Here is a 14,243-nt window from a genome sequence, read left to right on the forward strand (position 1 = left end):
ATATACATCCCAACTATACACAACAAGAAAAGCCTGCATGTATTGTGTTCTAGAGCTGGGAATGGCTGCAGATGCACCTCCCTGTAATATCAGAAGCACATCTCTTCCTTCTGCCTGAGCCTTCCAACTTTAAAAGGTGAGGATCTTTTCTCCCATTTTCTGGCTGCTTCCCATTTTCTGACTGCTTCCTTGCATGGGATTTTAAAACCAAAGCAAAGCGATGTATAGCAGCAATAACCCTTGTCCTCAATCTATTGCCCATTCCTTAGCCATTTTTGCATCTCTTTGCCTTGTGAGATATGGAAGGGTTCAGGGACACAAGAATTCCCCTCTGAAGAACAATGGTTCTCAAAAGCTGACACCGATTATGACCCTGCCCCCACCAGCATGCGGAACGTGCCCCACCATGCCAAAACAGAAGGTATGGCAACCTGTAGAACAGATAAGTGCAGGTGCCAGCACAGTGCAGACTTGTGTGGAATCAACTTCCCAATGTGCATTTGAGCCCCTTTCTAGGATCAGGGCTGCGGATTGCTGCAAGCAGGTGTCTGTGCTGTGTCTTCCAGCATCCACGGCAGCTGGAAGGAATTGGGGTGGGGGGAGGTGGCTTCGGGAGGCAAGGGGTGATGGCAGCCAGAGCTTCAGGGATCAACATAAATCCCATGGCTTAGGAATGCCCAAGCCAGTTGCTCCTAGGGTCAGGTCGCGGACATGCACCCACGAGAATATGAACCTCAGTGGCATCAAGTTACAAGCTGGCTCAGGAGGCAGTTTACTACCACCCCCAACTGTGAAAGGGGTAGCAGCGAGAGTCCAAGCACTTCCCAGGAGCCACACTGTCCTCTCCCCTCACCATTCAAACACAACATTTATGACTTTGTCCATCCTTTTTAATTGGCCCTGCTTGCAGGGAAAAGCCATCTGCTCTGCATAAAGAATTCCTTAGCTACTGAGTTATTCCTGGCCAGAGACCTCTGACTTGACAGTCACACACACCACACAAACACACACTTACCCCTGCAGTTTGCCCTGGGAATCCTTCACAGTGCCACCCAGGATCAGTTCCTCTTCCCAGTGCATGTATTTTCGTGAGAAGCCATGGCAGCCACCTGTGAGCTCTGAGGGGATGTCTGGTTCCTGGTGGAGACAACAAGAATGGAATGTAAAATAGCAGCATAAACTCCAGACATAAGCACAGGTATTTTAGATGCATATGAAGGACACCACTATAGCCCCATCTCCTGCTTTTCATGGAGGAAGAAGTATCTTTGCACACTTCTGACTTGTGCACTGTGTACATTTACTACTACTACTACTACTACTACTACCATTGAAGCAGAACTGTTCTGCTTAAGACTAAGGGATTATATGCTATAGCCCTGACTAGCTGGCTAATAAAACAAAACAAAAAATGGAAAGCAAGGGCAAATGTTGCTCCTCTGCAAATGTCACATGTAAAAAACAAAACAAAACAAAAACCGCACACACAAGCACGAAATTCTCAGTAGGACAGGCAGCCTGCTCTAGCAGACAGAATATTGAATTTGAGTGACCCAAACAGGTTTAAATTCCTGCTCAACCATGAATTCATTGAGCACTTTGGAAAAGTCAACATTTATTAGCTTCAGTTTTGTATCCAATAAATGGAAATAGAATAATGAAAAAAATGTAAAGCACTTTAGACATTAACCATGCTACTAGAACAATCCATGTCTCTATAAACAAAACAAAGAATATTTCCCATTATTCCGTAACACTATTCCAGCATTCTGTCACATCCAGGAGTGACCAAGAAATTGAACCTTATAGGGAACTATACAAATAGGAACAGGCTTAATTATCACTGGCTGGAGCTAGTGTAGCCCAAACACCAATGAGGTGCCCAAGTGCTTCTCTTTACCATCGCCCATTAGTGAATAGCTGATGTCCTCTTCTGTGGAGAAAAGTAAAGTTCTGCCCTTTGGGACAATGTTGGACTGGGGGCTAAACCTGCCCTCCAGTCATGACCCTGGGTGGTCAGTCCCTTGCTAATAGGGACCCTACATACGCATATGCCCTTGAAAGGCAGACAACAGACAGAAGCTCTCTTTTAGCAAACACCACATACGTAAACATAATAATATTGCATATTCTGCTGGTTAACAATAATGGGCAAGGCTTGAGATCCTCTCTGGAAATAATCCATTCTCCTCCTAGCTATGTAACCTCACATCTGACAATAATAATCCACATTTCAGTTCAGTGACATTGGCCTGGAACAATTAAGAAGGTTTACTAACAACTGTCAGAATAACTACTCCTTGGAGCAGCCTGATGCCTCCCTGATTGCCGAGGATGGAAGACGGCGACATGCCATATGGCATTGCCACCATTATCATAATGCCTGGAACCCTCTGTGCAGGGAAAGTAGGCAGAGCTAAAGAGATCTGATAGATTCTAGCTTTTATGTGAAAGTGCTCCATATCAGTTCTCCCCTGGTCTAGGTATTCTCATAGAATGAGGACCCAAAAACAGTCTGGCTCTGTCGCCCTGCAATCACCAGTGAGTCACCCACACAGTCATAAGACAAGCATCAAGCAATGGGAAAAGCAGGAAAATTCCTATCACCTTGTAAGCTGGAGGACAGCACTTTCATAAAGCATGCCAATCATGGCTTCACATACTATCTAACTATCTACTTTGCAAAGCAGCAGTGCCACATTTTTAGCCAACAAGGATAACAACAACAACAACAACAACAACAACAACAACAACAACAACAACAAGCCCATTTGGACAATACCAGATGGATGAATTCAATTCAGCTAATGCTTGATAATATTTATCCAACTAAAAGAAATATAAGAAGACTCGGTATTATAGCAGGCAACTACTATGCTTTTCTGCATATAAATCATAGTGTCTATTTGCATTTGACTGAGGAGTTTGCAGAATCCATTCTGACTATATCATCCTGTGTGTGCGTGTGCTTGCCCACAGGCACACTGGGTGTTCCCTTCAATCCTACAGGCATCTCCTTCCTGCTCCTGTGGTGGCAGCGAGAGAAACTGGATAGCCATAATGATAACAGTCTGGCTTTCAAGCCAGGAAATGTGGAATTATGGCTGCAACTCCATCCTCCCGCTCCTTGTGCTTGCCCTTGGTCATATGTGCTCCGTGTGTGTACGCACACACTGCTCTCTCTCCCCCCCCCCACCTTCCAAAAGCTCCGAAGCTGCCATCTGTTCTGGGACACATTCCAACTATGACCACCTGCTGGTGAGCACTTGCACTGCGTCTGCCTGGATCAGCACCATCATTCCTGCCTGTGCCTCTCTGGCACGCTGCCTTGCATTCCACGTCTCCCCACACTCCTGGACGCAGAAGGGCAAAGCTAACCAAATGGGGGACCCCGCAGTGAATCCAGCCTTTGGGGGCACACGGCGCCTGAAAAGAGGTCCCTAGCTCCAACAAGACACAAGGAAGCTATTCTGTTGCTTTGCACATGTGTTACAATCTGAAGAGCTCTGTGACTTCATCGAGCCTCCTCCCCACCCCTCCCAGAGTCCAGGCCAGAGAATCAGCTCTACTTTTTGCAGCCAGAATGTTCATTTACTTTGGCTATATCAGTCTTATGTCATGGTATATAGTGTGTACCTTGCACGGGTGCCAGCTTGAATAAAATAAGCCCCACCCTGCATAATCGATCACAAGATGCAGCATGCATACACCATTTGAATGGCAATGCCCATCAACTTGGGAGGGATCCCTCAAATATTTTATTGGGGGGGGGCAAAGGAGTTGGCTCCGATGGTACCTTGGCTACTGGTATCTTGAAAAGGTATAACAATTGGGGAAACTGCCTTTTTATTTGGTTAGCATGTCTTAGGAGCATTGAATGGCACTTGACTTTTTGCCACATTTATCTATGGAATTTGCAGATCTCTTTAGCCTTGTGATCCCAGTTAAGATTAATCATTTACCAAATTCTTTGCCCATGTGGCAAATTTTGTGTCCATTCTGCAGAACTCCTGCTGAGTGCACTTCGCAATATTACAATTCTCTCCTTTTCAAAAAGGCTATTATAAGAAGGTTGCATTGTGTGTGCAGCTGTCCAACCTGTCTTAGTACATCTCTTAATGTCAGATCTAAGCATCCATAAAATGGAACTCTCCTCCTTAGGAACATAAGATGCTGCTTTACATGAATTCAGACCACTGGTCCATCTAGCTCAGTTATGCCAAAGTTGATTGACAGTGGCTCTCCAGGGTTTCAGACAGGAGTCCCTTGCAGCCCTACCTGGAGATGACAGGGACTGAATCTGGCACTGTCTGCATGCAAACCATGTGCTTTCTTACAAAAATATTTATTCTGTGTTGAAAGCTAGATAAAGTTCCAAATGTTTCATTGCTGGAGAGTATGCCATTATATGAGCTGTCATCTGCAGAGTGAAGAACAGTCAAGACATACAGATTTACCCCCTTGTATACTGTTTGAGAGAATTCATTTTCTCATTTACATATGCATTTGGGAAATACACTGAGTAGTTGGGGAACATGCCTGGCTCAAACCCACCTGCCGGCTTTGGCTGTTGGGGGCACTTGTAGGACACTCAGGGTCAAAGGGGTCAAGACAAGGCCGCTCCATATAGGCCTGGCCAACCTCTGCCTTATCCAGCATCTCCTTGAATCCTTCCAGCGAGGCAAACTGACCCAACTCCTCCATCAGTTGAATGGGGTCTAAGTTAGTCCACTGGATATCGCGCCGGCCCCTACGGAGATAAAATATGGGTTAACAGGGAAAGAAAATATCCAGATAGCATCACTTATTCCTATTACAGATTATATTAAATGGATGATTTTAAGAGGAGGCTTGTAAATTCATATATGTTTAAGTAGGCAGGTAACTACATTTTTTGGTAGGCTAGTAATTTGTGTGAATATTTGCAATGCTAAACCTGACCATATGTCTGGGCTGTATCATACTTATGCAGCAATGCATACTTGAGCAGCTTTTATTTTCCTTTGGAGCAATAAAGAGGCTAGAGAAGGAACATGGACTTGTCCCCCAAGAAGGAAGATCTCTGAACACACACACACCACATACTAGGCCTGGCCATAATTTAAGTCCATTTCCCTTGTCCTGTGTACTGCTGCTTCTCCCTTGCATGCAGAGCCCTGGCTCTCCCAGCACTGCCTCTATCAAGATGTTAGCACGCTGGCGTTAATTGCCCTGACTGGCTGCACAAGACTCATTTAGGGGGTGGGAGGGGTCTGCTCAGTGCTGATATAGGGCTTCATTCCTTTTGTTCCCGTGCATAACAGGATCAGGCATGCTGCTTTCATTTGGCATCTGGTTTAGAGTGCCAGCTCCAGAGGATCTGGACAGTGCCTCCTCTGGGAGCACCAGAGCTGTGTGTGTGCCATAGGCTGGGGTCATGTGCATGTAGGGGCATCAGGGTGTATTCCAGAAGCAAAAGAGAATCTTTCAACAAAAGCTGGAAAGGGAAGAGGGGTATTTTCCATGCCCAACACTTGGCCTGATGCATTTGTGCACAGGGATGTACACAGCAGTATAATTTGTTATGTGCATATTTTATTCTTTCTGTTTATATAGATGTCTAGATAATATACACATATTGAAAAGGTTTCTTGATGAGAGAAAAGGCATTTTGCTTCTGCCCAAACAAAAAGGGTAACCCTTGTAATATGCAACTTATTTAATGAGCAAGTGTGGAAGGATCTATCCCAGGAAGGCTTCATCTCCAACCATTGCAATGACAGATCTGCTGTACTACAGAGGAAAGGTCACATCCCCTGAAAATGTAGTACTAGACTTAGAGTTTCCCTACCCACCAAAGAAAGGCAAATTGTGCCAAGTTCTGCCCAACATTATCCTGAGACAGTGAATTTCACAAGAATCTTGTGGAAACTCCATTATTTGGTCACTTTCTAGTTTCGCTGAAAATGTTCCTTGGCTTCACACTGTGAGAAAGGGTCAGTGACCCACCAAAATGAGTATCTGGGGCTAGGAGAGAAGAACCACTGAGACAAGATATTCAGAGAACTAAGCCCAAGCAACTTGCATGACTGCTTCTGGCAACATATAAAGTACTGGCAAAGGTCAGAGAAGAGGCAATAAGAATGGTTCCAAAGGCCACAGTGAGCCATAGAGGTTAGTTTTATCTGTATAAAGTACAAGGGAGTTGCTTAGGAATTAATTCCAGCTCTAGACAGATAGGAATACAGTTTAGCAGAAAGGGGAATCGTCTTTAAGGGATCTCTGATTATAGTAAACTTTCCAAATGGGCAACTTTTCGAGGGGGCAAATCCTCTGCTTGGTCTGACAAGAGATTAACTGATAAAAGATATTTCCCTAGACCAGTACCTGTTGGAAAGGGTGGAGGTTTTGAAACTTCATAGAGTAGAATTTGACAGTGAACTCAATTAGCCAGTATATTGTAATTGATCCAGGCTTTGTGTCACATTCTCTGAGATCAAGGTTATAGCTACAATCCAAACAAATCCTGGCATCTTGTTTCAGGTCTGATTATATCCAGCAACTCTCCTCCACTGCCATTCATGCAGCATCTTCCTAACATGACTGAAGCAAATTTCTAACAAGAGGCCTATTTCCAAAAAGCAGGGCAAGTGAGAGCTGTGGCCCAGGGAGATTCATGAGGACCATATATAGAGGCCTGGAGGGCAGCATTAAGATCCCTGGGCCTGAGGCTCCCCATCTCTGCTTTAAATGCTGTAAACAACAACAACGACCCTGAGGCTGCAGCTACAGTTCCTCAGACGCCACTCACTCTTCCACTGGTGCTCTCATGCATTCTTGTCTTCAACTTCCTGTCATGGAGTGCTTGCATCATTGAGGCCACAGAAGCAAGGGAAAGTGGCAAGGTGACTGCAGTCTCCCTCAGTGCCTTGATATAATCTTAGCAACCGTACTTCTTCCCAGTGGATTGGAGCTAGAGACAATCCTGCTCACATAGCCCCGGAGTAATTAGCCCCTGAGTTTCTGGGTCTGTAAGAGCTCTGCAGCAAGGAAATTTGCCAGGTATGATTTTCCATGTTCATTTTCCCATTCTAATGGGAGAATCTGTTCTTGTTCCTGTTGTGCAGCCATTAAAATCGGAGGAGCTTGTCCATGCAGGATCAGGGCCTGAAGACCTACATGCTCTACTCTCAGAGCCTATCGAATTACTGAAAGCCTTGATAGTCAAAGCTTGTCTCCCAGACTCTTTCTAGAGAGCTGGCTGCTAGGGATTTTTTTCTGTCTCTCCACACAAGTTTGTAGCCAAACAAACCAATATAAATTGAAGAAGGGGCGGGGAGTGGTTGGATATGAAGAAGGGAGTTGCAGCATTTTGTCCTTTCAGCTGGAATCACAAAGCGAAGTCTATTTTGCTTGCTATTTTCTTTTTTTAAAAACAGAAGGAAAAAGCAAAACTCCAAGATGTGGAGAGCAGGGGCAGGGAAAGCCTTGTCATGCTCGGAGCAGAATCACTCTCCAATCATTCATGAACCCCCAGGTCCCAAGAAGGTTCCTCCTTGCCTGATTCCCACATTCCAAACAGCCCAGCTCCTGCTCCCAAAGAGAGCTTCTTTTATCTGCTGTTTCTTGCTTCACTGAGCCAAGTCGGGCCCTTTTGTTTTTCCATAGATTGCTGCCCTTTGTTCTCCCAAGTTTTCTCTCCCTTTGCGTTAAAAGGAGGGGGGGGGGGGAGAGAGAGACCCTCAGCTGAACTGAAGCGGAAGCTGGACCTGAGGAAAAGACTCCCCCATTCCAGCCACTGACAAGAAAACTTCTGGGACGTGTGTGTGTGAAATTTCTGAGCAGTGGAGGAGGGGGGATACGAGAGTCATTATAAATAAACAAGGAACCCAAGAGACTGGATACAGAAAGTAAGGGAGCCAGGACATGACGTTTCATGGAAGAATAGGAAGAGCAAGAAAATCCCCAGGCTTCCTTGCCAACTGCCTTCGTTTGCACATGAGTCTGAGCTGTTATGCAAAGTGTGTTCTTAAAACCCCATATTTCATCTACTTTAAAAAAGGAAAAGAAAAGGGAAGCTTGAAAGCAACCCAAAGTCTCAAATTCTGTAACCTTTAGCTCTCCTTTGCGGGGTGCTTAAGAGTAACTCTCCATTTTGTTCAGTGAATCACCCTGCAAATAGCACCCAACATTTGTATGAGATAAACTCAGTGAGATGAAACAGACCCTGTTCCCTTAAAAAAACAAAACCCCACACCTTGCATTTGTGCTGCTCCTGAGTTCAACGGAAAACACTTCACCCTACCCCAACCCTTATTCTTGGCAGTTTGATATTAAAATCCCTCCCTCTTTTAATTTTTCTGAAATCTGTTTTCTCCTCCCTCCCTCCCTGTCCCCTTTCTCTCAGCAGCAGGCTGAATAAAGCTACTATTCCATTTGTTGGGCAACTTGGAGCTTTCAAAGTATCATTAGCATGAGAATACGTGGTGTTGCCGTTTGCTGACAAAGCATAAGTCTCCAGGGCCCCTTATGGACAAACACACTTGTAAACAGAAAGAATGCTGGCTATTGTTCCTGGCCCTCCCTCCCCCAGTGCCTCCAGTGGGGCTGGTCCCCACATCTTTACCCTCTCTCCCCCTCCATCCCCCATTTTGTACACCTTAATAGAAACATAATTACGAGGCAGCAGGAGCAACAAAACAAAGCAATTGGCCCCAAAGTAGAAACTTAGGGGAGGGGGTAGGAGACTAGAGAAAGTGTTTTCCCTCTGGTTCGGAAGTGGGACAGGGAGAAACTGCTGGGGCTGTGGACCTATACCCAAATTCTGTGGGGGCAGGCTGGAGGATGTGAGACTATCCTACCACCCACTAACTGTTACCACCCCCTCCCTAATGTGGCATCGCAGAACAAGGGGAGGGGATGTAAGCAAAACCCCGTTGGCCATGCCGTGGTGGAATAGGTAAGAGGAGAAAAGCTGTAGTATTATGGTGGTAACTGGCAAATTATGCTATTCTACAGCAGATGGACAGTATTCTCCTTCCTGTGACACAGGTGCCACTTTTATAGTATATGTGCCACTGAAAATGAGAACTATGTCTCCGTTTCCCCAAACAAGCAATAATGCACGCTGAAAAAATACTGAAAGGTAGGTAAGTACAGTGGTTCCTCGGGTTAAGAACTTAATTCGTTCTGGAGGTCTGTTCTTAACCTGAAACTGTCGCCATTGCACAATTTCTGTTCTCATCCTGAAGCAAAGTTCTTAAACTGAGGTACTATTTCTCGGTTAGCCGAGTCTGTAACCTGAAGCGTATGTAACCTGAAGCATATGTAACCTGAGGTACCACTGTACCTTGGAAGCATCAGATATAGGAAGGAAGCTTTTCCACAGGTGCCAAGCAAGCCAAGCAAGAAACCCAATTATTAGGCAAAGATCCTATCGCTTATTAGTACAAGAAAATTATGAAGCCACAAACTGTTTTTGCAACCAGTCTTGCAACCCTCCATCATCAGCAACTATGCTTTCTAACAATACCTGCCATGGCCAATCCTGCCTGCAGGCCTTAAAGGCAAACAGGTAACTCCAGCTCTGACTTAGTGGTAAAAGAGCATTATTGAGAAAACACAAAAAGATGCCACCATCTTTTTGGGCAGGCTCATGTACATTCCTTATCATGACTGGTTCTTCCTCTACTCCTCGTTCTTGACCAGTGACTGCAGGCAAACATTCCTGCTACATTCAGATGTCTTTCTCCTTGTTGGGACCTTGCTTAGCTGCAAATAAGAACTGGGACACTGTACGAGAGGTTAAGAGTTTGAGGTGTGATGTCTGAGCTGGAAATCCTCAGTTCAAATCTCAGCTCATCCACCAACACACTGGGATGCAAGAGCCTTTAGTAATGCCTTCTTTAATACTGGAAGAATAGGACCCCCCCTACCTTAAAAGTTTGTTATATTTATTATTGTGTTTAGTGAGGGAAGTGCTTTGGGCACTTTAAGAAAATGCTAAATGATCATACTTCATATCCTGTAAAAGAGCTTGAAAGCACTCTCAAATAGCTGAGGGGGTGCTCAGATAGAAGACAGTGTGTGAGAGTGTGTATGTGTATAGACAAGCATACTTCCTAAAGCCTAGATAAGTCTGTGGAATAGGGAACGGAGGAGAAATAGCTAAAAGCATGTCAGGTCTCAATCCCTGTGCTGGATACATGCTTAACCTACAGACAGCCTCTACACAGCCTTGGCCTCACAGGCCAATCACAGCAGGGCAGAAAAGTACACCTGAAAAACAGGTACTCACGGGAGGTAAGCGGAACCCCCTTGCAGCTTGGCACCATCCCAAAAGCAGTCCAGTGGGGTCACGATAACACAAGGAAAGAGCTTCTCGATCATCTGGGAATGACAAGAGCCACAGTCACAGAGGAAAACCACAAGTTCATCTTTCCAGTTCTCTTCTGCTCTCTTTGTCCCTTACCTTGACCTGCCCAAATGCTCACATAATTTTACTGCAGGTGGGACTACCCTCTCTACAACCAGTGTCCTACTGCAACTTAACTTACCTTGTCTCCCCATTCTCTCCCTTGAAGGCTTTTGGAACAGTGAACGGCTTTGGGAACCAAATAGTACCATCCCAAATACAAGCCCTCAATCGAAACAGATCCCAGATATGAGAACCTGGAAGACTTGTCCTAGCCAAATGGGCTACAGTGGGCCACAGGCAGCCCTCATTCTGAGGATACCTGTCTAAGGGGACAGCAGTCTCTTGCAACTGAGGCATTGCAGGATGTAAAACCCTTATCACCAAAGGTCAGGCACTACTGAAAGCAGTTGAGGATAAAATAGACTTTCCACTTTCTACTCCCCCAGCATATGGCGGAAGGGAGATAAAGCCTCATAGTTAGCTCTTATCTCAGATACACAGGAGTGATTGTTACCAGGGTTAGGGGTCTAGCAAAAAGAAGCATGTCCAGTCTATGCAGAAATGTCCAAGTCTCTGAACCCAGAAGGGTGCTTTGGGAAGCTGCTCCTTTGTAACACCATCCTTTTTTAAAGATTCCACCCTATCCCCATAGCAACCTGGATATCCTCTCTAAGACCCACCCCATTCTCTAGCCAACCAGCTAGACCCCAGGGAATTATTTATGCCATCTAACAAAGAGATTTTCCCCAGCTGATCTACCTAATTTCTATGGGTTTTAGTGCAACCCCTGTCCCTGCAGATGCATGCATTCCCTTGGCAACTCACCCGTGCAATCATTCCATTCTCAATTATGGGGACACCTGACTTGTAGCATATTTTGTTGAGATCCCAAGACCTGAAAGAAGAAGCAGAGGCAATGAATGTCAAAAAAAAGTCAAAAGAATTGCTGGAAAGAGGAATGTTAACTAAATGGAAGCTGCAGAGGCAATGTACCTCTGAGTAACAGGTGCTGGGCACAAACATTGGGGAAGGCCATAACCTTCATGCTCTGCTTGTGAGCATCCAGAGACACATGAAGATTGATAGAAACTGAATGCTGGACTAGATAGATCCTCATCTAATCCATCATAAAAAAGTGTATGTTCTTCTTATAAGAGTAACATAGATTTTCCATTTTGAAACTCACTTTCCGTAAAGTAAGACTTGCACTTTGCTTGCAGCCAGAGCAGCTTCAAGATGCATTCCCAAGGCCTCTGGGGTCAGGATGTTTTCACCTTCCTGTTTGGGAGTTTGTATCAGCATCTGGGGTGTGTACAGAGACTCTTCTCCTAGCTTTTCCTTTGTGTACCGGAGCTCCTGGCTGACACGGCTGCCCTCTGGAGGGAAAGGGAAAGAAACACTGAAGTTAATATACCTCCCACTTACCTCTGTCCTCTTACTTGGCTCCTCGCTTATTCACATGAGAGACCCTAGAACTGAGAATAGGCCTACAGGGGAACATCATGCAGTCTGGTCTTCCCTTTAACACATGTATTCTTCTTCACAATATCATGGTGGTTAAAAGAATACATTTCCCCAACCCTTGGAAGGTTTAACTAGTAGACTGATGATTCCAATCTGTGTTAGTTGTCTAATTAATTAAAACAAATTAAAAGACACAGTGAAGTGTTGTGCTTGATCACATATAGTATCTTTAAAACATAAAACAAAACACAGCTGCAGAGGTAGAAGTGAGGAGGGGTTCAAGGAGTGGCATTGCTTGAGAAGCTCCCCACCCACAAGCAAAATCCTACTGGAGAGGAGGCAGGTGTTCAGCAACTTGCAAGGAGCGGTTTTACTGAGGCGGCGGGGGGGGGGGGGGACAACTGTTGGAGGGAAAGGGCTAAGAACTGCCTCCCCCACAGTCTTCCTCTGTAATTGCAGCTTCTGGGACTGTATTTTATTTTTGAAAAAGAAAGGGAAAGGGTGAGTGGAAGGAGAAACTACATATTGAGAAGCTGCTACCAGCACAGAGTGCTCTACAGTCATACCTCGGGATAAATACACTTCAGGATAAGTATTTTCGGGTTGCGATCCACGGCACTTGCACATGCGCAGACGGTCAAAATGGCGTCACGCGCATGAGAAGAAGTGGCGAAACACAACCCGTGCATGCGCACGCGCAGAGGCATCTTACGTTCTGTCCAGGATGTGAACAGGGCTCCGGAACGGATCCAGTTCGCATCCCGAGGTACCACTGTAGTTCATCGTCTGCCAGAGGAAGTTGCCACCATATACTGTAACTGACCTGGTGCTCCAGAAGCCACAATAAGAAGTATATAAATATGACTAATGTAGTCAGAATATTAAAAACTGAAGGGGAATAACATTTTTGCCCCTTATGGCTTTGAGTGGGATGAGTGAACTAATAATGCCAAGGGCAAATTCACTGTGCCCCAAGCTTCCAGTCTGAAGAATGCCCCAATGGTAGCTTTGCTACAAAATAGTGCAAGTTGTGGAAGAAGTTGCCTGCCTGCCGCAGAACAGCTATATAGCAAAGGATTCTGGGAAATATTCTACAGCGCATACTCAGTTCAGTCATAGTAATGCCCAAGCCTGTTGAGCCTCACATTCACTCTGTACAAAGTGAAAGTACACACAAGCTTCTGTGGCTGCACACTGCAGAAGCTAGGAAGTTAAACAGATAAAGCTGACTTTCAGAGACATTTGTTTGCCGTGGTTAAACTTATCATTGAGGAATATTGCACGTGTCTTCATAAAATTTTATTTATAAAGTTAACAACAAATATATCATTTGGAAATTGACAATGAATTTACATTGCTTCAGTATTGCTTCAGTAGTTTGTTAAGTAATTTGTGTTATAAATTTAAACCATCTTTATGGTCATTGTGTTTTTTTCAAGGGATTATATCTGAGCACTCAAAGCAACCTCACAAAAACAACTACAATTCCCACACTTCTCCAGGGGGAAATCCATGGCAGTTAAACCAATTTCATACTGGTTTGGGTCTATAGTGTAGATATTCCCTTAATCATCCTTAAAATAAGCATGTGAGGGAAGCTGTCACTATTTCCATTTTGCAGATACAGAGACACAGGCTGAGAGACAGATTACTGAACCCAAAGATAAATTCTGTTTTGACTACAATCTCCCATTTTCAAGCCATTGCAGAAGACTCTCAATGTTAGGCTTCAGGTTTATGGGGCTAATGACAACATAGCTGTCTCTTGAGGGTCAGAATCCAAGAAACACCAATGCCTTCTAACATTTTCTTGATTTTCCCGAAACGTGTGTGGACATATCTGTCTTTAACTGGTTTAATACATGTTGCCTCTCTCCAGAAAACACCACAAACTGCAATTCCCAGGATTATTTGATGGTGGCAGCAGCAGGGATGGGGACGAGGAAGGAGTATAGACAGCTAAACTGGGGCACAACCAAAATAAGTTTGTGACACAGGTACGTCTTATGGCAGCAGCTGTGGAGCACAACAAATGGAAGGTTCATAATATGCACTGTAGGGTGCTTGCCAACTATTCCCAACTGTGTGACTCTAGTATAGCGTTCCTCAACATGGTGTCTTCCAGGTGGGTTGGACTAAAACTCCTATCAACTCCAGCCAGCCTGAGCAATGGTCAAGGACGATGAGAGTTGTAGTCTATAAAAATATATGGGTCAAACCATCACAAGACGTGCTGAAATTTTGGGAGGTTGGAAAGTTACAATGGAATTTCCTTGTGGGCAGAGTGCTCATTTTTATTTATTTATTTATTATTATTACTTTGTCAAAATAAAAAATAAAATTATCTTTCTACCTGGAGGGCACCAAGTGGGAGGAAGAATGC

General features: G+C 44.7%; 1 protein-coding gene across 3 annotated transcripts in view; it reads right to left on the reverse strand.

The window, feature by feature from the left end:
- PTCH2 (patched 2) overlaps positions 1-14,243 on the reverse strand; it is a 72,779-nt gene that overhangs the window by 14,960 nt on the left and 43,576 nt on the right. For all 3 annotated transcript variants that reach the window (XM_083742318.1, XM_083742319.1, XM_083742320.1), the window contains 5 exons: positions 11,583-11,772; positions 11,222-11,291; positions 10,277-10,368; positions 4,555-4,750; positions 1,016-1,137 (listed from right to left, as the gene is read on the reverse strand). In XM_083742318.1, the coding sequence (XP_083598444.1) occupies positions 1,016-1,137; positions 4,555-4,750; positions 10,277-10,368; positions 11,222-11,291; positions 11,583-11,772 (670 nt within the window). The remainder of the gene's footprint in view (positions 1-1,015; positions 1,138-4,554; positions 4,751-10,276; positions 10,369-11,221; positions 11,292-11,582; positions 11,773-14,243) is intronic.

The sequence above is a fragment of the Podarcis gaigeae genome (genome assembly GCF_964106915.1).
Source record: "Podarcis gaigeae genome assembly, chromosome: 6".
In the NCBI taxonomy this organism is placed as follows: domain Eukaryota; kingdom Metazoa; phylum Chordata; class Lepidosauria; order Squamata; family Lacertidae; genus Podarcis; species Podarcis gaigeae.